This window comes from Miniopterus natalensis, chromosome 3 (genome assembly GCF_054644295.1).
Source record: "Miniopterus natalensis isolate mMinNat1 chromosome 3, mMinNat1.hap1, whole genome shotgun sequence".
NCBI lineage: Eukaryota > Metazoa > Chordata > Mammalia > Chiroptera > Miniopteridae > Miniopterus > Miniopterus natalensis.
This window is the reverse complement of record NC_142083.1, coordinates 6185033-6208397: the sequence shown is the minus strand read 5'-3', so window position 1 is coordinate 6208397 and position 23365 is coordinate 6185033. Positions and strand designations below refer to the sequence as shown.

Genomic DNA, 23365 nt, shown 5'->3' with positions numbered 1-23365 from the left:
CTGAGTGGGCTCCTTCTCAAGCAGGAACCTTGAGTAACCTGCATACAATCATGTATCGAGGAAAATGCTACATGTGCTGTCATGAGCACATGGAGTAGCTCGTGGATTACAACACAGAATGCCTTCTGAATGTTGAGACAAAGGAACGTTATGCTCTGAGTACTGTTATTATTAAATGTATCTTGTTGATAGCCCAGCTGTTGAGCAGAATGCTCTATTAATCAGAGCGCTCCGGTCCCTCATCTTACAGGCAGGTACCCGCTACATGTGATCTCGTCTGCCAAGTCTAAAGCCAGGCCATTCATCACCAGACCTTCAGAAGCTAGTGCTTTTGTCCAGGTGGTTCAGCGACATTACACCTTTTCACTTTCAGGACAACGCTGACATACAAATCAGCATTTCAACTCAGAGGCCTAACCTGGAGGAAACCACATCACATGTCAATGTCGAAAGAGAAGGAGGGGGACACTGTAATAACAGAGGAAGCCTCGAGATATTTCTCAATGTCTGAAGATATGGAAACTGGCACTTAAAAAAAAAAAAAAACACAAAGCAAAAAAGTAAAAATCCACCCTTTTCATTCCTGTTTACGGACATGACTAAAAATAAAGCAGATCACAATGAGGCTCTTCCTTTGTATATTCTCTTTAGGAGCAGAGACTCCTCCCCTCCCTGCTGCTGACTCCTGAGCAGAGAATTGAACATTGTGTGGAGCTCAAATACGCTACCTACTGAAGACTCATCCACAGAAGGGAAAAAATGAAGAAAAGCTGATTAAGTAAGAATTGTTTGCTTTTATCAGTGGAGTGAGGAATTCTAGAGAGTTAAAGTATAGACAAATCCCATTTTCATCCCGAGGCTACTGAAAAGTAATTAAACGTGCTTTTTGTGTAAGGTATTGCCAGCAGACCTTTTTTCTCCCGAGAGAAATTCAGAAAAGGTTAATAGACAAAGACCTTCCTACAGTACCAGAAGCAGTTATATGTGAATAATTAATTATGTGGCAGAATTGTTTTTAGGGAAATTTGTTATGTGCCGATAGGTACCAGCCAAGCATGTAGCATTCAACAAAGAAATGCATGAACTGTATGCATGATTTATCAACTAAGTTTTGTTAAATTACTTTCTCCAGGATGCGCAGCTGTGACGTTTCCCCTCATTATAAATATATTTCATTTTAACTAGTAGATCTGATCTCAAAAAGGGATGTGAGAAGCAAATTCTTTCCTTCATTTTTGTTCAGAGCCATTTCAGTTTTACTTTTATTAACTTCAAAAGGCCTGAGCCATCCTCTCAACCCCCATTAGGTACGGGACCCTGTGATTTATAAATAAGCACTTATATTAAAAGGGAATTATTTCTATTACACTATTATTCTCTTTGTTTCAAAAAGGGACTTGGAGATTTCCTAAACGGATACTCCCTGATGCACTCATCTACTTTGTAAGTCAGTTTTATGCCCTAAGCTTTTCATCAAATGCAGGCTACACCTATTTTGTGACTACAATCTGGTGTCAGAAGCCCAACATTCTAATAACTTCAACAGATGGCATAATTGGGCATAGAAGCTAATCAAAGAGAAATTCATAAGCCACAGATTTGAAAATGAGAAAGGGTTTAAAAATAAGAAAGTATCATTCTCTGTGTGCACCTCGCATTTTTCAGTTAATCAAGTTTAACTATGGCTGACATGTACCCCAAGAACGGAGGACTGCGGGGGACTTTACAGAGAGCAGCTCAGAGCTCGAGCTTGCCCGACCTTCTGTTTCCAGCAGCTCCTGGTGGGTCCTCCCCTCCCTGCTGCTGACTCCTGAGCCAAACCCTGGACCATGAGTCAGAGCCTGTTCCTGTACCCACCTGCTCTCCTCTGGAGTCTCCCTTCCCCCACTCCTGTTCTCTGCAAAGGTCAACTCCAAAAAGGATCACAAATTAATGGTTCATGTGCTGCAAACACCCATTTATCAGCTGGTGATACAGGGTAAGTGGCTGGATCTGTTCACAGAAACACTTACTGAGAAATCACAGCCGGTGCTGTTTTTGATGTCATCCACGGTCAGGCCTTCCCAGAGTTCGATCAGAGTCAGCCCTTTCTTGCTGTCCACGTCAAACACAGCCTGTGGGAGCCAAGGACATGACAATGACAATGGCTATCACAGTCATTATTTTATAGCACAAAACAGAAACAAGCTCTCAAGTTCTTAAAGGAGAGACAAGACCCAGGACGAGGGACTCTGAAAACCAGCCAGGACAAAATGTCAACCATAACTTACATTTTGGCAAGAATGCCAACTGCGTAATTGGCAATTAGCAGTGGAGCACCGTCCATGCCAGAAAACAAAGGAGTGTGAGCCATCGATGGCATCTGCTACTATTATAACCAGTTTTTTGAAATTACTTTACTTTGGTTAGGTCTAACAGCTGTGGTCAAAATTTCAGTTCGATGATCAATAATGATTTGAAGAAAGGACAGATGAAGATAAGCTGAAAGGTGGAAGCACAGGGATGATGGGGGGAAGCCGATCGATGCTTCTGGGGAGAGTTACGGGAAAGAAAAGATGGTGCTTGACGTGGCTGAGGGTAATTCAAGCAAAGGTCTGTCCTGGCCCCGAAAGCTCCCCGTCCCCCAGGTAAATATTAAAACTTTCCCTGTGAGCCCTGTAAAAACAAAAAGGTCCAAGATAGCATGAGAATCTCCCTGCAGAATGCAAAGCAAATGAAGATGCTGATGCTCAGGGCCAGGAAGGCCAGCCTCACTCGGACATTGTGTGACCACATCTGGCTGGTAGCACAAGGCGAGGGCGGTGCCAGTTATCCGACAAGCAGTGGCCATGTCGGGCAAGCACCACGCCGGGTGTTGAATTAACAGAGCTTAGAAATGAGCTCTTTGTGTAAGGTATTGCCGGCAGACCTTTTTTCTCCCGAGAGAAATTCAGAAAAGGTTAATAGACAAAGACCTTCCTATGGTACCAGAAGCAGTTATACGTGAATAATTAATTATGCAGCAAAATTGTTTTTAGGGAAATTTGTTATGTGCCGATAGGTACCAGCCAAGCACGTAGCATCCAACGAAGAAATGCATGAACTGTATGCATGATTTATCAACTAAGTTCTGTTAAATTACTTTCTCATTTCAATACAGGGGTCAGTGCTGAGTTAGACGAAGTACTGGGATTCGGAGAAGCATCCAGAAGGCCTGGGGAGGGACAGGGAAGACTTGCCGGAGAAAGAAATATATAGTTGAGATTTAAAGATGAGCAGCAAAGAACCAGACGGATGGGGTGGAGAGAGCATTGCAAGGAGAGACAGGGTGTGCCAGGTGCCAGAAGAACATGGTGGGGGATGCGACAGCTCACACCATTTACACGGCCGAAGGGGGGATGTTAAGGCACAAAGCGAGAAACTGAAACTGGAGGGGGAAAGGTACAAACTGTAAAAGGCCTTGCAAACCACACCAAAAGCTTCCATGTGATACCACCTAGAAGCCTTCCCTGACCCCTTCCGCAGGCTGTTAGGCAGCCTTCCTCCACGCCTCCCCCCCCCCCCCCCCCCCCCCCCGTCTCCCTGCATCTCTCGTGCCCTAATCGTGTTTATTACTCTCACTGCTGCTGGATGCTCGGTGTCCACCCTTCCCGGGTGTGCTCCTGGGGGCAGAGACCACCCTCCGCCTTTCTGTAGCCAAGGTTGGGAACCATCTGGTTCAGAGAAGGCGGTTTCATCAAGACACAGACTCGAGATGACACCCTCCTCGCTCACTTGTGAGAACGACGCCTTTCCCACGCCCTAGGTTCAACTCTGGGTCAGAAAGAGGGGGGCAGACAACTGTGCAGGAGGCTGCTCTCCGATCCAGCAGCTTCCAGCTGCACCACTGGCCCAGGCCCTAAGAAGAAATGGACCTAGGAGGCCCTGAACGGCTGGTGGGCTCCGAGGCGCACTCCACGGAAGAGAACAGCCGGCCTTACGTCCCCTCAACACCCTGAGACCTGCCGGAGACGTGCAGGGCCACAGACGAGACTCCTGGGCTCACTGTGGGGTCTGTAATGTGCACTCAAATGACCAAAACCTAATTTTTTCTGAGTTTCCTAGAATAAAACCCGACAATCTGTACATATGATTTGCGAAAGCAAAGAAAAAAGGTAGAAATAATAAATATATTCTTAACTTTGTATATATCATCCATCTTAAAAGTCCAACCGTAATGATCCATAAAACTTTTCTTTGGCTATATCACAGTCAGAATTACCAAGGACAGTAGTTGAATTCTACGTGCCTATGGACATTTCCAGAGAGTTGCACATTAAGAATTCTACATTTTGAAACATAAAATTGATGGATTTTCCTATTCAGTTTGCCCACAGATTATACTATTAAACTAATCCTGTGACTATCAATGTAAAACACTTTCAGAAGGTAACAAGAAAATGATAAAAATGCTTATAAATAAAAGTCAGTGGCAAACATTAGAGGGAACAGAAAGAGAGAAAGACATTTTACCTTTTCAGTGATGATGCGGTTGACACACTGCTTCCCGGTTAAGGGCAACGTACACTTCTCCATGATTTTATGTTTATTTCCCTGTTTTAAAAAAGAAACGTCAAAAAGAGAAGTTAGGGACCAGAGCTTACCTAGAATTGATATGACTACAAGACAAACAGGGACTGTCAGAGAAACTGTCTCCAAGGGCAGGCTGGTTCCAAATCTCCGCACACACCTGCTTTCACTTGCTTCCTGGAGGCAGCTTCCGTCCCTAAAATAATTTAGGGAGAACACCAAATGAATAGCCAAAGGCCCAAACGACTTCTCGGGAGACACCCTGCCGTGAACTTGACTCAGGCCTCAGTCCTTAGGTCACGGAGTGAGAAAGTTCACCTTTAGAATTCTTATTTTTCTCCTCCGGCGAATGGTCTCCTCAACAAGCATGAGCTGTCATTTACCAAGGGCAGGGAGGAGGCATACATGGAACGCAGATGCATAATATCCCTTATAAAAACATTTTATTTATTAAAAAAATTAATACATTCACAGGGAACAGCCATCCTTACATCCCTTCAGTGCCCTGAGACCTGTTCTCAACAGGAATCAGTTTCCATTTTTTCAGCATTTTCTTTTCTACTTCTAGGCATTTTTTCTTCCCTCTGTACTTTAAAATATTATGTTGGCCATGCAACTTCTTCTTGATTAATCAATGTTAGATATTATCTACTCACTTCTTCTTGGGGCACATGAAGACCTAACCCGCCCACAACCCCACAACCTCCATCATCCTTCCCAGGACAGCTGTCACAGCTCGTAGGTATATCATACTGACAAAATGACCACGTAAAACTGTTCCTTGCTGGGCCAGGCAGTCAGAAAACCACAATTATATTCACTTTCTTATACAGCTATTTGCTTTTCCTGGAACTGGTCTGAGCCTCATTTTGTTCACTGGTAAAATGTGTGAACTGGCCAAATCCACATTTTTTTCAAAACTTCTTTTAGCCACAGTACCCTTTTTTCAAACATAAAATACAAGAGGGATGCAGTGTGGAAAGCAGGTCTTCACCCATTGGCCCCCCTGCCGCCAATCCCCACCGCCAGGCAGCCTCTGAGGCCCATCTACGGAGCGCAGCCGAGACATTAGCTCTGACGAGCTGATCTTCAGATCACTTTCTTCTGATTATATTAAGCTCCTTTCTAAGTAGCAAGCACCAGGAGCCCAAATTAATCTTTCCCTCGAGGCTGGAGGCTAACCTAACACATTCTCGATCTCCCATGAAAAATGGCAAATTGCTTCTATTGCTTCTTTTTTGGGTCTAAAGCACCACAGATGATGTCATCATCCTAGCCATCTCGGTATTTACCTACCACAACGTGCACCTGCTACCTGGTTTCCATCTCTCCCAACACTGCTCAGGCCAAGTGTGTGTTGTTCGGAGGCAAGGAATTTCAGGTAACTGGGCTTAATTAAGAAGATTTTACTCCTTGTGATAACCTGAGATGTTGCCAACACACCAGCAATTAACAGGTTTCAGTGTATAATCCCAGTGCAGGGCACAAAACGTATTCAGTATTTTAGAATGAATAAATGAGATAGAAAAAGGAAGTCTACTGGGAATCTTGGGTGGATTTCAAAAAAAGACAAGCCTTATTACTTTAATTTGGTTAAAACTAGTGCAAAATCCATATAAAGTGGTTAGACGTTATACCTTTAATAACAAATTATATGCTTCTGGATCTTACTGTAAAAGAAAATTTATAGCTATAGAAATAAAATCTCACCTTCACTTCATTCTTAATTACCTATTTCCCCTTCCAGATTTCAATGGAAGGATGCACGTGTCACAGAAGCTGAATTAAAAAGCTGAAGTTGATGAGTATTTGAACTTCTACAGTTGTCAGGCCTCCTTACATTTAATGTAACTGAAATAAGGCACGTCACAGTGAATTGCTGTTTGTCCTCGAGAGAAGTGAATAATCCTTGGGCCTCTGCGGAAGGTTCTCTGCAGGGAGCTCTTAGTCTGTGCTCACTATTTGAGCAAGATCCACATCCGGTGTGAAAGCAGCAGCTTAGATGCTAACGAACGACCAACTTTGTTTCAGGAGGAATCACAAATTTCAACTGGCAGAATTAACCGCGCCGCACAAAGAGAGACCTTTTATAGCCCAACTCTGCCCCACTGGCCTGACCTCACAGGGTCACTGTAAGGCTTGATGAAACAGATGCAAGTGCCCAGCACTTAGCAAGTGCTCAATAAATGCCAGCTAGCACTACCCTGGCCAGTGTGGCTCAACTGGTTGGGCATTGTCCCATGCACTGAAAAGCTGTCTGTTTGATTCCTGGTCAGAGCACATGCCCAGGTTGCAGCCTCAATCCCAGGTAGGGGGTGTGCAGGAGGCAGCCGATCAATGTTTTTCTGTCTCATCAACGTTTCTCTCTCTCTCTTCCCCCCGCCATCTCTAAAAATCAATGCAAATATTTTTTTTAAATGTTTGCTACTACTGCTTGCACAACTTACATTTAATATATCTATAATCTACCAGGTCTTAAGTTGCTATACAAAGTTGGAATATAATTACACAGGAAATCGCGTAAACACAATCCTGAGACCCACAAAACTAATGAAACCACGACGCGTAGTCAGGGTAGACCATCTGGCTGGCCTAGAAAACTGCACCAAGTGTGATCCTGCAGTGAGAACAGGTAGTTAGGTGACTCCATCACATTCAGCTCCAAGGCATACACAGACCAAGGGAAAACAGAAAATGAAACGCAGAAAGATTGCGGGGCGTCGCAATTTCAATACTCAACAACAGGTCAGCTAGGAAGCCAGAGTGTGACCCACTTCCACTCTGGAGCTCTATCCCCACCACGCCAGGCTGGGCCCACACCATGGGTGGGGCAGCTACACAGATTGATTGCCAAAGGAGGAATAATTGCTGAGATTTTAAGCATTTAAAAGAAAATCCTAAAAAAGAGATGCACTGTAGTGTGGTAGCAAAGAGCACTATAGGTGAGAAGTCCAAAGAGCCAGTCTTTCTTCTGCCATTTCAGTCATTTGGCCCCTTAAATTCCTATGCTGTAGCCTTGTCTTCGGCTGCCTTGTCTTCCTGGCTTGGTCAGGAAGGAAATGAATGAACTGATGGGGTGATGGGGCGCAGTGGACCAGGAGGGGTCAAGCTACACACGAGCATCTCGGGTTAGTGGGGGCTCGCTCGTCCCTACCATTCTGCCGCTTTCCCCACGGATATCAGAAGAGGCGAGGGGGATGGGAAGCACACCGTCAACCACGGAGGGCGCCATCTCAGGGGGCGCCACGGGCCAGCTTCATTGCAGCCTTAGCCAAGGGCCGAGTCTCCCCCACCTGCCTCTCCAGCTTCTCTTTCTCCCGCTTCGGCGCTGGCAGGCCTCACGCAAGGCCTAGGAATTCACCCTCCCGATTTTAAATGACTCGGGGCCTTCGTACTTTCTATGACTTGCTTCATGGGGATCTCAATTTAATTCCTCAGATATCTGCATGAAGTCCTGGGCCTCATTCTTCAGTAGTCGACGACTCTGGTTAAATGATAATAAATCCCCGCGTTGTCACTGCAGTAAGCTTCATGCGATCACAGTAAACTCAGTCCCGAATAACAAGCTCCCTTGCGCAGCGTGAAGATGTTTGCACTTGATGTCAACACTGCATTCACCGGAGGCCACAGTGCACTCCCATTCCCCGCATCACACCCCATTTTATGCCCATCTTTTCTTATACGTATATATGTGTGTATATGTGTGTGTGTATATATGTATAATAATATATATATGTTTTTATTGATTTTAGAGAGAGAGGAAGGGAGAGGGTTAAGGAGACAGAAACATCAATGAGAGAAACACCAATCGGCTGTCTCCTGCACGGCCCCTACTGGGGATCGAGCCCACAACCCAGGCATGTGAGCTGACCAAGAATCAAGCTGGGGACCTCTTGGTTCATGGCTAGGTGCCCAACCATTGAGTCACACCGGCCGGGCGATGCCCATCTTTTCTGTTAAGTGCTTCTTAAATGTGGCTGCAGCATGTCTCTTCTTGGAGGCATCTTCTTTAGTGATAAACCAATGGGGAGCCAAATTCTGGAAGTTGGCTGCCCCTTAAGAGACCAGGTCTTCAAGCCTCTGCTCACGCTCCCTGAAACACACGTCCCCATGTACCTCATCAGCCCACATTCAAGTGGCCACACCTGCCTGCGCTTTAGGACTTGGCTCAGGTGTCATCTTCCCTGGAGAAACCGTCCCCAGCATCCCCTCTCCAGGGTCCCCGCTCCAGTGTCTAGGCACAGCCCAGTGCGTCCTTCCCTCGCCACACACGCTGTGACTGTTGACCTCCCTTCACGCCCCCCCCTCCACTAGACTCCGAGCTCCCCGAATGCTGAGATGACTTCTGTCCCCATCTACAGTAATTAGTGGAGCGCTAGGCAAGCCACAGGGATCAACAATGCTGCCTGAATATTGTAATTGTGATTCGAGGAGCTCCCGCAGAGTCGGGCTGTAAAATACCAGGCAGCCCAGGGGTAGAGACCACGGGTCCCTCCATCATCTGAGCTCGCCAGGACGGCAGGGCTGGAGGAAGCGTGCGGGTGGAGGGGCCTAAAGACCCCGGGGAGACAGACAAAGGCCTGGCCAAGGGGAGAAGCAGAGACATCTCAAGACTGCAGGGCAAAGGGAACAGACGTGGGGGCAACCAAACCTATGGCAGGTCTCTACGGGCTGGCCAGACACCCTGAGAGGAGCCTGAGCGTCACCGCCCCTCGAGTCCCCCTCCCGCCTCGCGGTCTCAGTGCTTAAGACGCGTGAAACGGCTTCTGTACACACCCGCAGGTAGACAGAGCGCGTGGCTCGCACGACTGACGTGGCGCAGACAGGTGGATTTCCAAGTCAGGGAAACCGAGGCGCGCGGAACAGAGGACACGGACGGGCTGCTGCTCACACGGAGTTTACCTCGTGGGGTGTTCGGCCTTCACCCCTTTCGACGGGGGCCCCAATGACCCACACAGGGCCTCGCGGGAAAGCCTCGGCGAGCTCGAGGTGGACGGTTGCTGTCACACATGGGTGTCATGGGGATGTGACAGCTTGTGGTCACAGGCACGTTCCCAAGGGGAGGACTCTCCAAACGAGATGACACACACAGCGAGCCACTGCCCCCAAAACAGTCTTCAGGGCTGGGAGCGCGTAGGACAGGCCATTTTCCGTCTGTGCGCCACAAAAACCTCCATCAGGGCCTTCCGCTGCCTAACCCGCACCGACGGTCGCCAGCCTGAGGCGGCAGGGCCCGGATGAACGGGAATCGCCTTTCTCTCCATTCACGAAGCGCTGTGATAACCCAGAAAGCCTCTTAGCATCAGCTTTCCTGTTAAGAACTGTGCCCACGCAGTCATATCATTTAAGTTATTAGTTTAATTAAATTCCATTAGGCACTTTAAAGGGGCTTACTGGTCGTTGGGCTGTGTTCTGGGTGTTTCCCCCCCACATTCTAACATGGTTTTGCTGGCATTTCCATCATCGGGGAGAATTTAAAAGGCATTTGTATTTTTTAAAGGTGAATATTTTTTTCCAAACAGATTCAGCTATGAATTATTAACAAATTATAAAATATTGACAAGCGTCCGTGAATGGAAAAAAAATTAAACCAGCTGAAACTATGTTAAGCATCAATTACCCTAACAAAGGAGTGCTTTATTTATCTGGGGATCCTTTTCAATGTTGCTGCAAATTATCTCAAAAATGTTTCCTAGAAAAGAGGGTTTAAAAAAAAAAAAAAAAAAAATCTTTCCTATAGCTTGGCTTTTCGTAACACATTTGGTCCAAAATAAATCGGATCAATAAAGCTCACTGACTTTTTATAATTCCTGTCCCCAAAAAGTAAAGACAAGCAAAACAGCATTCAAGAGCTCCATACAACCCCTTCACTACCCAACACAGATCGAGCTTAATAAAAATGTTATTCACAAAGATTTGTTCTCAACTTTTCATGACAATATAATTACGATTCTCTTGATCCCGTCAGAATCCAGACCTCCTACTATAATAAAAATAAAATCTAAACCTGAGTTAGAAACAGAGCTCTCATTTTTGTTCTTTGAAACAGGTACCCAAGCCTTGCTTGTTTCCAGTAAACGACAACTATGACTGAATGTCTTTGCTTTGTGCTCTGAAAGTGATACCCTTAGAAATACACCTCCAGTTCACGGTGCTGAGAGCAAAACCCTTTCCTTCACATCGTTAGGGGTGACGGTGCTTTCCAGTCAGAAAAGTTGAGTTAAAGAAAGTGGAGGCCCAGAGGAAGGCTTGTTTTTGCTCTTCAGTTTCCACCTGACTTTTATCAGAATATTCAGCATCCATGAAATTCGTCGTGTTGGTCTTTGGAAGGGAAACAATAAGACCTACCTCACAAGAGCAATGATAACATAAAGGCAGTAAACATATAATTGCTTGGGAAAAGTGCAAAGTGCCTATGTGTTCAAAGTACCATTATGATTTGAGGAATCAGTGAGTTTGACAAGTATTTATTGAGTCCTAATGTGCACCAGGCATGATTCTCCTTGGCTGCTAGGAGAGACAGAGCCCCCGACCTCATGGAGCTCACTTTGCAGTGAAGAAAGGAGATGGGGGGGCGTCTGTTTTATATAACAGAGCGGTCAGGAAAAGCAGAGACCTGAGTGAACCGAGAGAGTGAGCCACGCAGGTACCCGCGGAGGAGCGTTCCAGGCACAGAGGATAACAAGTGCAAAAGCCCTAAGGTAGGAGGGTGTTTGGAATGTCCCAGAAACCTACAGCAAGAGCGTATGCCTGGAGCTCAGAGGATGAGAGGGAGAATGGTACAGACAGAGTCAGAGAGAGAGTGGGCCCGGAGTCCACAGGCCACGGAGGACCGTAGAGTCAATGGTAAGGACTCTGAACTTGAATTTAGGTGAGCTGGAAAGCCAGGGAGGGTTTCTAAGATGAGAAAGAAGTGATGTGATTTACAGTTTTAAAAAAATCACTCTGACTAATGTATGGAAAATAGGCCACGTGAGTGTGCGCGCGCGCGTGTGTGTGTGTGTGTGTGTGTGTTCCCCCAACTCTTCTGTTTGCTCTTTGATAACAGGGACCTAATTGTAAATCCCCCAACATGCGCTGTCTTCATGCACCCCAGCGCCCATTCCCTCGACGTGCAACACTCTAGGACCAAACCCTGGCCCATCCTTCAGATCTCCAGGCAAATGCTACATCCCATGGACAGCTCCCTTATAAAGGAACTCGGTGCTCAACTCTGCATACTCTAATTTATACACTTTTCTATTTTAAGTACTGGTTTCGATGACTCTCTCTCCCCATGAGACTCCGAGCTGCCTAAAGGAGAGACCACATCTTTCCATTTTTTATTTCCTCCAACCCAATTTTGGTGCCTGGCACAAGGTGCCTGGTCCTCGATGAATATTTGATGTCTGCATAAGAAAGTAAATAACATACTCATATAAGGTGATTCTACCAATTTCCAAGACAAAGCACCAAAGAATATGCTTTTGGTCATTCATAATATCTAGAGATGGAAAGCACCAAGCCAATAAGTTCATAAAACACCGGCTCACTTACATACGATTGTGTAGAGGTCGGAGTGAGCCAGACAACAAGGAAAAGGGAAGGGAATGTGGGACACCTGAGAACAGGACACAACGTGATGTGTGCGGAGATCAGAGCAGAGCTAAGCGCTGGAATCAGGGCTGAGGCAGGCTGCTGGGAGCTGAGGGCAGGAGGCGGTGGGCTACAGCGCACTGAGCAGGGTGCGCTCAACGCAGCTTAGTGTCAGACCAGTCACTCTGGCTGTGGTGTCCTTGATTACCTGCAAGGAGGGTCAGTCAGTCTGACAGCATGGGGACCTGTGGGACGTTGCAACAGTGATCCGTGCAGATGTGACAAGAACCTTGACAAGGAGAGTAGAAACAGGCAGGAGGGACCAGACTACAGGGGTGTGGTGGACACAATATTGACAGTGCTGGGTGCAGGGTAGGGACACAAAGTACCAAGGGGGCCTTTCCTGATGGGGGCTGGGGGACCATCACTGCTCTTGTGAGGCCAAGCAGAAGGAAGCAGAGTTTCAGGGGAATGGCAATGATTTCATCTGTGTGGGTGCTGCTGTTGAGGTGGGTGTGGAGCAACCAGGTGGAGCTGTCTACTGAGAAAGAAACACAGTTCCAGAGCTCATCAGAGTTCCGGTGAGGAATCTCAGTGTGAACGTAAGTAGTCCACAGTGAAAAATAATAGCTGGTGCCAAAAATTTAGATAGCAGCCAAGAGAGGTGCAGAGGATGAGAGAAGCAGAGAGGTGAGGCAGGAGGTCTGAGGAATCCTGACAGAATCCCATAAAGAAGGGGACAGGGCACCTAGGGGTCCAGGTGGTGGGGCAGCTCTGTGAGCCTAGGAATATGGTTTACAACCTTGGTCCAATGCCACTGCTGCAGACAACCAGAGGGGTGAAAAGAAAGTCCAGTGAGCCCTGGCCAGTGCGGCTCAGCAGTTGGAGCGTCAGTCTGCAGACCAAAGGGTCATGGGTTTGGTTCCTGGTCACGGGCACATACCTGGGTTGTAGGTTCGATCCCCGGCCTCAGTCGTGCTGTGTGTGGGAGGCAATCAATCCATGTCTCTCTCACATCGATGTTTCTCTCTCTCTCCCCCTACCCCTCCCTTCCACTCTCTGGAAATCATTGGAAAAAGTGTCCTCGGATTAAGATTAACAAAAAAAGAGAAAGTCCAATGAAATCAGCTTTATCTTTAAGGACATGGCTCAAAAATTACACACACTGCAAATAGTTAAAAGCCATTGACCCAATCTTGGTCACATGGATGCATCTACGTGGAAGGGAGTCTGGGAAACACAGTCTGTCACTGGGCTGGTACGCATGTGCCCAGGTAAACCTGGGAGGCTTCCAGTAGAGAAGGGAAGGAAGGGGAGGCAGATACTAAGGGACACTAATGTAAGGGATACTAATTAGATTTTCCGATGGTGCTAAGTACTTTGCTGACACCGATCTCACCAAGGCAAGGAGAGCTTTGAGCAGGGAACATGGAAAAAGAAAAAAAGGTAATTCTGATGCCTAAAGCTTCAGTAAAGGGCAGGTATGGGTGGGATGCTGGTGCAGAGAGAGCTTTGGTGAGGATGCCGTAGGTACAATATGACTAGCACAGGCTAGACCACACAGAGGGAGATTCCTGCCTCCACCGCTTCCCCAGGCAAGTTTCCCACCTGCCTCCATCCAGCTCTTACTTCCTTCGCGGGGTCGCTGAGAGGCTAATGAGGTTCAGTATTTACAATGCCAAGCAGAGGGCCCTGCAGCTGGTAAGGACTCAAACTGGTAACCATTTTGTGTTTTCTTCCCATTTTTAGAGGGCAAAAGAAGGACATGCCAAGAGATGAAAAGCTGCATAAGAAAGAAGGTGGTGGATGCCACAAAACTTGGCCTACTTTGCAATTCTGATGTCTAAGCTTAAAGGGAAACCATGCCACAGTGCCAGGTGGACGCCAGTGCCTGCTGTATGGTCTCTGGAGGCAGCTTTAAGGCAGGGAAGCGTTGAGAAGGTTCCTCCAGAGCAGCCCTGGCAGGCAGCCCGGCTCCAGCACCAGCAGCTGCTGTCTGCTCGCAGAGGCTGGCAAGGAAAGTGTCCTTTGTTCATTAGAAAGAAACAACAAAGACATGCTTTCAAAGGTCAGGCGATGCCGTATTTATAAGCAGCCTGCACCTGTTCCCCATGACCACGCTGGACCTGAAAACCACCTGGGGCTCCACCCACTCACCAAAAGAAATTAGCAGCCTCAGAATACAAGATGATATGTCTTTTCGCAGGTTTTAATCCTTTGCTGCAAATTTTTCATGCTTGTGTCTTACAAAATTCAAGGGACCTGTCCCCGAGGCTGTCCACTTAATCATCAGGCAGAAGTTACCTGGCATGTCCAACAGAACAGATCGACACCTGGAGAGGCTACCGGGAGTGAAACACCTGTCTCCTCTCCATCTCCTTTCCTGTCTCTACCAACTGTGACCAGAGTCAAAGATGCAGAAAAGCAGCAGGGAGGTCTCCATGCTGCTGTGAGCTGGGCCAGTCACAGTGAGTCCAGGTGAATGATATACGGTAGAACCACACATCCCGGGGCCATGGAGAGAAAGTGAAGCTGGCAAGAAGAGAAACCTCTCCTGGTTAATTTTCAAGGTCTTAAGTGTGAACAAATCACTATTACTATTTTAATCACAAACATATTTTTTGTTAGTTTATTCAGGTGAAAATATCCAGGGAAAAATCACTAACTTCAGTTCGGGTCTAAAACTCAACGCCATTTGCACCCAGAGAGGAGAAAAAGACGACGTGGTAAGAAAAACTACCTTGCTTCTGTGCAAAGCTTTACTCAGGGATTTCTAATCAGAAAATTGAGGCACCATTTCTTTTCCTCTATCAAAAATTCCAGCTGAGGAGAAAAAGACCATTTGAAACAAAAAGAGAGAAGAGAATCTGCTAAATACAGGCCTAATGTTTTGAAAACAAACGCACAAAAATAACCTGAGATGAGTCCGACTTAAGTAACAACAAAAGGAAAGTCAGAGAGAATGTTTGTTGTCCAAATAGACATACTGTTCCAGAAAATTGGATTTCATTTGCATGCCTGGCATCCTTCTGCCTCTGAAATGAAGTACTTGGATGCTTTGCAAGGCATCTCATAGAAGTAACCTGCGCTGGTTTCATTTCCAATGTTTCATATTTATGCTCCACTGCTCACTTCCCACTGTTTACTAAACAGTTTAAGATGATTCCACACTTATTTCAGTTTTTACAACAGAGCCGGTTCACAGTGCACATTCCTCTGTAACCCAGCTGCCCATGGGAAGCAACTGACAAAGAGGATAGAGGGAGCACCAAAGAGCAACTTTTCAAATCATGCAAAGCCCATGGATTCAGCTCAGGAAGGTGGGTAAGTCCAGCTGGTCCAAAGACACTGAGCTGGGAACAAGGAAGAAAGTTATGCAGATCACCCTGCAGTTAGAAGACCGGGCTTCAGAGTCAGAGACCCCCAGGTGTAATCTCGGGCCCACTAGTTATGTGACCTCAGCAAGTTACTTAACTTGTCTGAAGCTTGGGAACCATGAAAAATACTGATGATCAAGGTCATGTGCTTGTACACACAAACGCAAATGCTTAGTGTGCTACTGGCACTCAGTGAGCTCAATAAATGGTAGCTATCATCATCACTACCATCTCAATAATCATCATCATCACCATCATCATCACCACCACCATCACACCACCCACCATCATCATCACCACCATCTCAATAATCATTATCACCATCATCATCATCACCACCACCATCATCATCACCATCACCACCACCATCATCACTATCACCATCACCACCATCACCACCACCCACCATCATCACCATCACCATCACCATCATCATCATCATCAAATGTAAGCTCCACAAGGTCAACAATTTTCATCATCATCATCAAATGTAAGCTCCACAAGGTCAACAATTTTCATCATCATCATCAAATGTAAGCTCCACAAGGTCAACAATTTTCGTCATCATCATCAAATGTAAGCTCCACAAGGTCAACAATTTTCATCATCATCATCAAATGTAAGCTCTACAAGGTCAACAATTTTCGTCATCATCATCAAATGTAAGCTCCACGAGGTCAACAATTTTCGTCATCATCATCAAATGTAAGCCCCATGAGGTCAATTTTTGTCTACTTGTGGTCACTGCCAAACCCAAGCACTTAATATGCACTCAATAAATATTTGATAGTTTGTTAAAATAAAAGTATAATACTTTTCAGAATCAGGATGCTTGATGTACCAAGTCCACAATTTTCTAACACCTTCTTAGAATGGAACCTCACAGCCTTGGTAAGGGGCCATATTGTCCATTTGAAGATAACTATCGTTTAAAAAACCCTCCATTCTGTTGTGTTTTTCATTTTTCACACAGATAGCAACCACTATAATCATCCTTAAAATGCAATCAACACATCTGCCTTGGCATCTTTTCACTGCTTTTAAAGACAGTACAGCTTTTACTTTTGATATGTCTGCGAGGTAAACAATCAAAGGCAGCCCTGATGTTTGTGCTTTACTCAAAGTTAATCCACCATGTAGCTAAATGATAAATAACTGCCTTTATTTGTAATCTTTCTCTAAAAGTATAAATGCTATGAACTTGAATAAGCCAAAGAAAAACCATGGTTGTGTGACCTGGTGTACAGGATTTTTGGCGTATTATGAATTTCCAAGAGCAGCACACATTACCTTTGCAGAATGCTCCATGGTGACCACCACCTTGGTTTTGGCACTGGACACTAGATCCATAGCACCTCCCATTCCTTTCACCATCTTCCCCTGCAAAATGGAAACAGAAAATCAGAAGTAATTCCCTATCTTTCACTTCCTTAGTATGTGGCAGAACACAATTAACTTGCAAGAATAAGCCACTGGAATAATGAGAGAGAGAAAAATCACTAACGTTCATTGCTTAGTACTTGAAGGTTTACAACCTTAATATTGTTATCATATTATTCTACGTTTAAAGGAAAAGCTCAGGATAAATACTAGGATGTCACTTTTATTAAGTGTGGCTAACATTAGCAATAAGACAATCAGCAGATAAAAAAATCTTATGTACCTTTACAGAATTCTGGCACGCTAGTATTTTTATAATATGAGGTTAAAATCCATATGCCCCTGAAATCCATTTCTTCCATTCTAAACACATGATCATCACCCTGACTCTTCGATTACCGACCCTTTCTAAAGCACTCCCTTGTATTTTCTGCAGAATAAAATGCCATTTGGTGGTAGCCTGAGGCACTCGTGGTGTTTCCCTAGTAATGATTAATATTAAAGGTGGGTCTGTCTCTCTAAAACTTGACATTTATCTTGCTCTTAGAAAAACAAACCAAAGCAAAATGAAAAATATATTCCTGTTCAGCAAAAACAGAAACCAGGAGCAGAGCTCAGGATCCTTTTGCCACTACCATTCTACTTTTGCTCACCGTCCATGTTGTCATTCATTAAACATTTAGCAACCACCTTCTATGTGCCACACTCTGAATAATTCCCATTGTCTATTCTGTCTCTTGGTTGCAGTTTTGGAATAAGCAAGTGTTTCCAGAGAAGGTAAAATAAATTCTCACTCAAGTATATAGAGGACAATGTCTTCTAACATTGAAACCTCCTTAAAATTTTATTTATTTTTTAATCCAAGTCTTCTTGCTGATTTGACAGTGAACACTCACAGGGGCTCTCGGCTCTATTCCCATAGTTTTGTAGCTATAAGGAGGTTCAGGAATGCTCTCCTGCCTGGTTTTAAAATGGATAAATTCCTAGAAACATACAATCTTCCAATACTGAATCAAAAAGAAACAGAAAACCTGAACAGAACAATTACAACTAATGAAACTGAAGCAATAACCAAAAAACTCCCAGCAAACACTGGATGGCTTCACAGGTGAATTTTACCAGACATTCAAAGATGAACTAACACCTACCCTTCTCAAACTATTCCAAAGTATTCACAAGGAGGAAAGAAGACTCCCAGGATCATTTTATGAAGCCAGCAGTATCCTGATTCCAAAACCAGATAAAAACACTTCAAAAAAATAAAATTACAGGCCAATATTCCGGATGAACATAGATGCTAAAATCCTCAACAAAACATTAGCAAACTGGATCCAGCACCACATTAAAAAGATTATACACTATGATCAAGTGGGGTTTATTCCTGGGATACAAGGTTGGCACAATATACGGAAATCAATTAACATGATACATCACATACACAAAATGAATGACAAAAATCAATAGAGGCAGAAAACGCTTTTAACAAAACCTAGCACCCATTTATAATAACTCTCAGAAAAGTGGACATAGAGGGAATGTATCTCAACATAATAAAGGCCATATATGACAAACCCACAGCCAACATCACACTCAGTGGGGAAGAGCTAAAAGCAAGATCAGGAACAAGACAGGGGTGCCCACCCCCGCGACTCTTATTGAACACAGCACTGGAGGTCCCAGCCACAGCGACCAGACAAGAAGAAATAAAAGGCATCCGAACTGGAAAGGAGGAAGTAAAACTGTCATTACTTGCAGATGACAGGATACTCTACATAAAGAACCCTAATGATTCCACCAAAAAGCTACTGGAATTGATCAATAAATTCAGTAAAGTAGCAGGGTACAAAATACATACCCAGGAATCTGTTGCATTTTTATAGACCAATAATGAACCATTAGAAAGGGAAACTAAAATAACAATCCCATTTACAACTGCAAAACAAAACAAAACACAATCCTAGGAATAAATTTAACCACGGAGTCAAAGGCCTGTACTCAAAAAATTATAAGACGCTGAAGAAAGCAATTGAAGAGACAAATAAATGGGAGTATATACCGTGCTCACGGGGATTTCCAGGCTCTGGCCTATAAAATCCTCTCACGTGCATTCTCAAGTTTTTTCTGGACACTGACATCCAAGGTGACCTTGGAAAATAACTGAGCTTCCTTCAGTCTCAGTCCTTAAAAGACCACATGTAACAGAGCCCTCTTACTCAGAACCATTCAATATTGGGGGGGGGGGTCAAAAATGTATAGGGAGCTAAGCCACTGAAACTGAGAGGCTCATTTGTTACAGCAGCCAGCGCGGCTGACATGGTAATGTGGTGCCCAGATGAGTTCTACGGAGGCTGAGAACTCAGTCGAATTCAAGCCAAATGCTACATCTATACAACAGAGCACGGTCCTGAGCAGGCCTACAAGGTAGACCTGTGGAGGTGAACACATGCCAGGTAATTTACGAGCCAGGCACCGTAACTGACCTCTATCCAAATGCCCAACACACTGCCTGGCATTGCACACAGAAGAGATACTGACCTCACCCCCATCTTCATCTCCCTTCCCCAAATCCTACTTCCTATTCAACGTACAAACCAAGAAGCTGCAAAAACAGAGGGGTTAAGAAGGTAAAACATACCTTAGAACAAATCATAAGAGGGAAAGTGATGCTTGGAGAAAAACAGGCCTATAAGGCAGAGATTCGGGCCTGACTGGAGCCCTGGACCAGAGTGAGACAATGTGGTTTTCCCTAAATCTCATCTTCAGACATTTCTTGAGTGGTGCAGCTTTTGTTCTAAAATGCATTCTGCCTAGAATAATGCAGACATGATTGCTGGATATTCATTTCATAACCAAGTCATCTTTTTGCAGTTAAGGACTGACCTTGACATCAAGTATAGAAAGGTGGAAAGAATACTGAGGATGGGGGTGGGGAAGAGCTAGAAATGCTGCATCACGCTCTATTATAACAGATACACGTCCTTTCTAAAAAAAAAAATTAAAAAAAAATACTAACTCAAGTATTATCCTTAACTCATAAATATTAAGGGTTTATTATAAATCAGGAACCAAGATAGGAGAATATAATTGTCTACCTTTTTCTAGAAAATAGAAACAAAAAATCATTATTTTAAATATATTCTACTTAATTTGATTCTGTTTCCTACTATCAGAATTTTAAAGAAAAGAAACTCTGGTAATAAAGCGATAACACTGAAAAACCTCAAAGCACCAGAGTACAAATATTAAATTACATTCCCAAAGAAATAGCCATTTAAGTTCTAACTATGACCTTTGGTGTTATTTTAAGGTTTTAATACAATTGAACAGTTCTGTGAAGTGCTGTTTAAAATAAAATAAGCATAGTGACAAATCATTCTTGCCATCACCTTTATCATTGGTATATAAATAATAATGGCTTATATGAAGATTTTTTTTTACTTCTAAATATTCTGGTCTTAAGTGAAAAACAACTTAAAATATATAGAAACAATTTTTAAAGCATTTTAAATGAATGTTACGTGCCTCACTGGAAAACATGGCTCAACTGTAAATGAAATGGAAAGATAACTATGCAGTGATCTATTAATATAACTAGGGATTGATCAATATTACACAGCAGATATAAATGTAAGCCTTACAATCCAAATGTAAGCCTCATGATTTCTATCTCACCTCCTCATTATTAAAAAATGCCCTAGGAAAGAAAAAGGCCTCTAAACATGTTCCTAGCCACAGTACAGGAAAGAGGGAAACTAAGAAATATAACATTTATTTAAACACAGAGAGACAGGTTATAACTCCCCTTAGTAGGGAAAATAAAAGATGTACAATTTGCCTTAGTTTATTTAGCAAAGTTATGACAAAGTTACAGCAGGCTATTTCTTTTTCTGTGTTATGCTTTGCATTCAAAAACCAAGAAAAATGCAACTTCCTTACAAAGAGTAATTGCATTTCTCAGGAGATGTGAACTGATCACGTAAACTAATACGGGACCGGAAATGTAATTACAGTCTACTACTAGATAAGTTAACAAAATTGCTCATAACAAATGTCATCGATCATAATGTGGGCTAAAAAGGAGTCAAAAAAGCAGTACTTGGATAAACTCAGAATTTTATTTTCTTAAGTTCTCTGGGGGACTTTGTTTCAAAAGTGGTCCCCTCCCTCCAGGTCCTCCCCCCCTTCCCTGTAGCCCTCTGCCTTGACTGGGCCCTTGACGGGAGGACTGCTCAATCAGGTCTCTCCTATTTAATCATTTCATTCCAGAGACACTTTGTGAGTCTTTCTCTTCACCCTGCAGTTTCCCACCAACTCCTTCAAACTGTCCCCTCCTGGACTTCCATGGTGCAATACCCCCCACTTTGAGACTCTAGGGCCTCCGAGCATCTGCTTTCCACACCACCTTTGTGTGCTGGAAACTTAAAGCTCCCCTTGGCCTCCTGCTCTTGTCTCTACTTGTTCTCGAAAAGTAATTACTGCCTGGCTGGCATGGCTCAGCAGCTGAGCAACAACCTAGGATCTAGGAGATCCCGGTTCGATTCCCGGTCAGGGCACATGCCCGGGTTGCGGGCTCCACCCCAGTAGGGGGCGTGCAGGAGGCAGCTCATCAATGACTCACCATTGATGTTTCTCTCTCTCTCTCCCTCTCCCTTCCTCTCTCTGAAATCAATAGACATATATATATATATTTAAAGTAATTACTCTCAGGATATAAACTTACCCTGTCTCTGACGGTGCCTAAAGCTGCATTTCGAGCTCAGACCTCTGCTCCGAGTTTCAAATATCAACATCCAAAAGCTTCCCAGTTACCCTGCAGCACAGTCTGTTATCTGCTTCCCAAAATCGCACCCTCTTGTCTGTAGGCACACAGTGAGGTTACACTTTCCAGCCTTCCTTGAAGTTGCGGTTAGTCATATGAGTAACTTTTGGTGGGAAGTGGGTGAAGGTGACAGAGCAGAGCTGGACGGGAAAACTTTCCAAGAACAATGCTCCGTGCTCCTCCCCTTCTGCAAACCACACGCTGCCGATGGGAGAGCCACGGGATGAAAGGAACCTCAGTCACTGCTCCGAGAGGACCGCCCCAGGCAGGGATACTCGCTTCGGTGCCATGTCAGTGAGAAAGAAAAACTTCTGGTACATTATGTTAATTATTACATGGCTCAGCTCAGTGGGGTCTGAACCAAGTTAAGCACCTTTTCAAGGCAAATCTCATCTGGTCACTAATCTCCTGTCTCAGTTAGTGGCCATCTATCCACCTCAGGTTCCCAACCAGAAGCTTCCTTGTCTCTTGCTTCTCTGTTGCTATCTATGCACAATCAGTCAGTCATTCAATCACAAAGAACTCCGATTTTCCCAGTATTTCTTGAACTTGACCTTTTCTCACCCTCGCTAAGATCCTATGATTTCTCCCTAGAGCGTTGTAACAATATCCCTACTAGGAAACTTCTGTCTGGCCTTATCCTCAAATCCACAGCCATGAGAATAATCTCTGTAAAATGAGCATCTTACATCGTCCCTCTGTTAAAGCCTTTCACTAGTTCCCCAGTGTTTCAGGGTCAAGTCCAAGCACCTCAGCCTGGCTCACAGACCTGCGGGAACCTGGCCTCAACCCTGCGCATGTCCTCACACCCCAGTTCCCATTTCTGAGCCGGGAACAGTGAGTTGCTTGTAGACGGCATTTGGCTTCACACTGAGTCATGAAGTCCCGCCTGCCTTCGTTCTCTCAAGTGTCCTCCAGCTTATCTTTTATGGATCAAATCACGACCACTTTCTCCAGGAAAAGTTCATGTGCTCCTGTACCATCTCATCATCAAGATTAGATTAGGGGCCTCTTGGCCACTCTCACAGCATCTTTGCTTAGCACCATTTTAGAATTTACCGCGTGACTTGCATTGAGATCAGGGCTGATGGCCACTGGCAGGTAGAAGCAAGGCGACACAGGTAGTTATAACTGAAATTCCTCCTCATGAGAGGCCCCATCCCTTTTCTAATCAACACCCCCCCCACACACACTGCCATCATCTGGAAACTGAAAATGACACAGAGAGCCTCCCAGTCCCCATCCGGGTGACTAACATCTGCACTGACTGATCACATCTGTCCTGACTCATCAGTACCTGTGCCCTAAAGAAACCAGTTCACTTCAAATAGGAAAAATGAGTTCTGTCCCTAGCTATTAACACTGACTCTCTCATTTGTAAGAGTATAAATGTCTTCCTAGTTCACTTACGAAATCTCATCACTCCAAGTAAAGAAAAAGTCTCAATGTACATGCATTGATTATAGGTCATTAACTCCACTTTGTATGGGAAATTAATGAGCATCTATTAAGTTAGTAGAAGTATGAAATGTTCAGGGGTTTTTCTTCCCTAAGTTAGAATCAATGTGTGACTAAGTTTGTGTTTATAAATGAGGCGCTTTGGAGAGGTTACCCTCTTCGTACAGGGTCAAACACGCTAACGCCCCGAGCTTTCTATTTGCTGGGT

General features: G+C 44.6%; 1 protein-coding gene across 1 annotated transcript in view; it reads right to left on the bottom strand.

The window, feature by feature from the left end:
* OXCT1 (3-oxoacid CoA-transferase 1) overlaps positions 1-23365 on the bottom strand; it is a 104741-nt gene that overhangs the window by 6031 nt on the left and 75345 nt on the right. Inside the window, exons 14-16 of the mRNA XM_087815279.1 lie at positions 16791-16880; positions 4492-4572; positions 2013-2114 (exon numbers count right to left, since the gene is read on the bottom strand). Of these exons, the coding sequence (XP_087671405.1) occupies positions 2013-2114; positions 4492-4572; positions 16791-16880 (273 nt within the window). The remainder of the gene's footprint in view (positions 1-2012; positions 2115-4491; positions 4573-16790; positions 16881-23365) is intronic.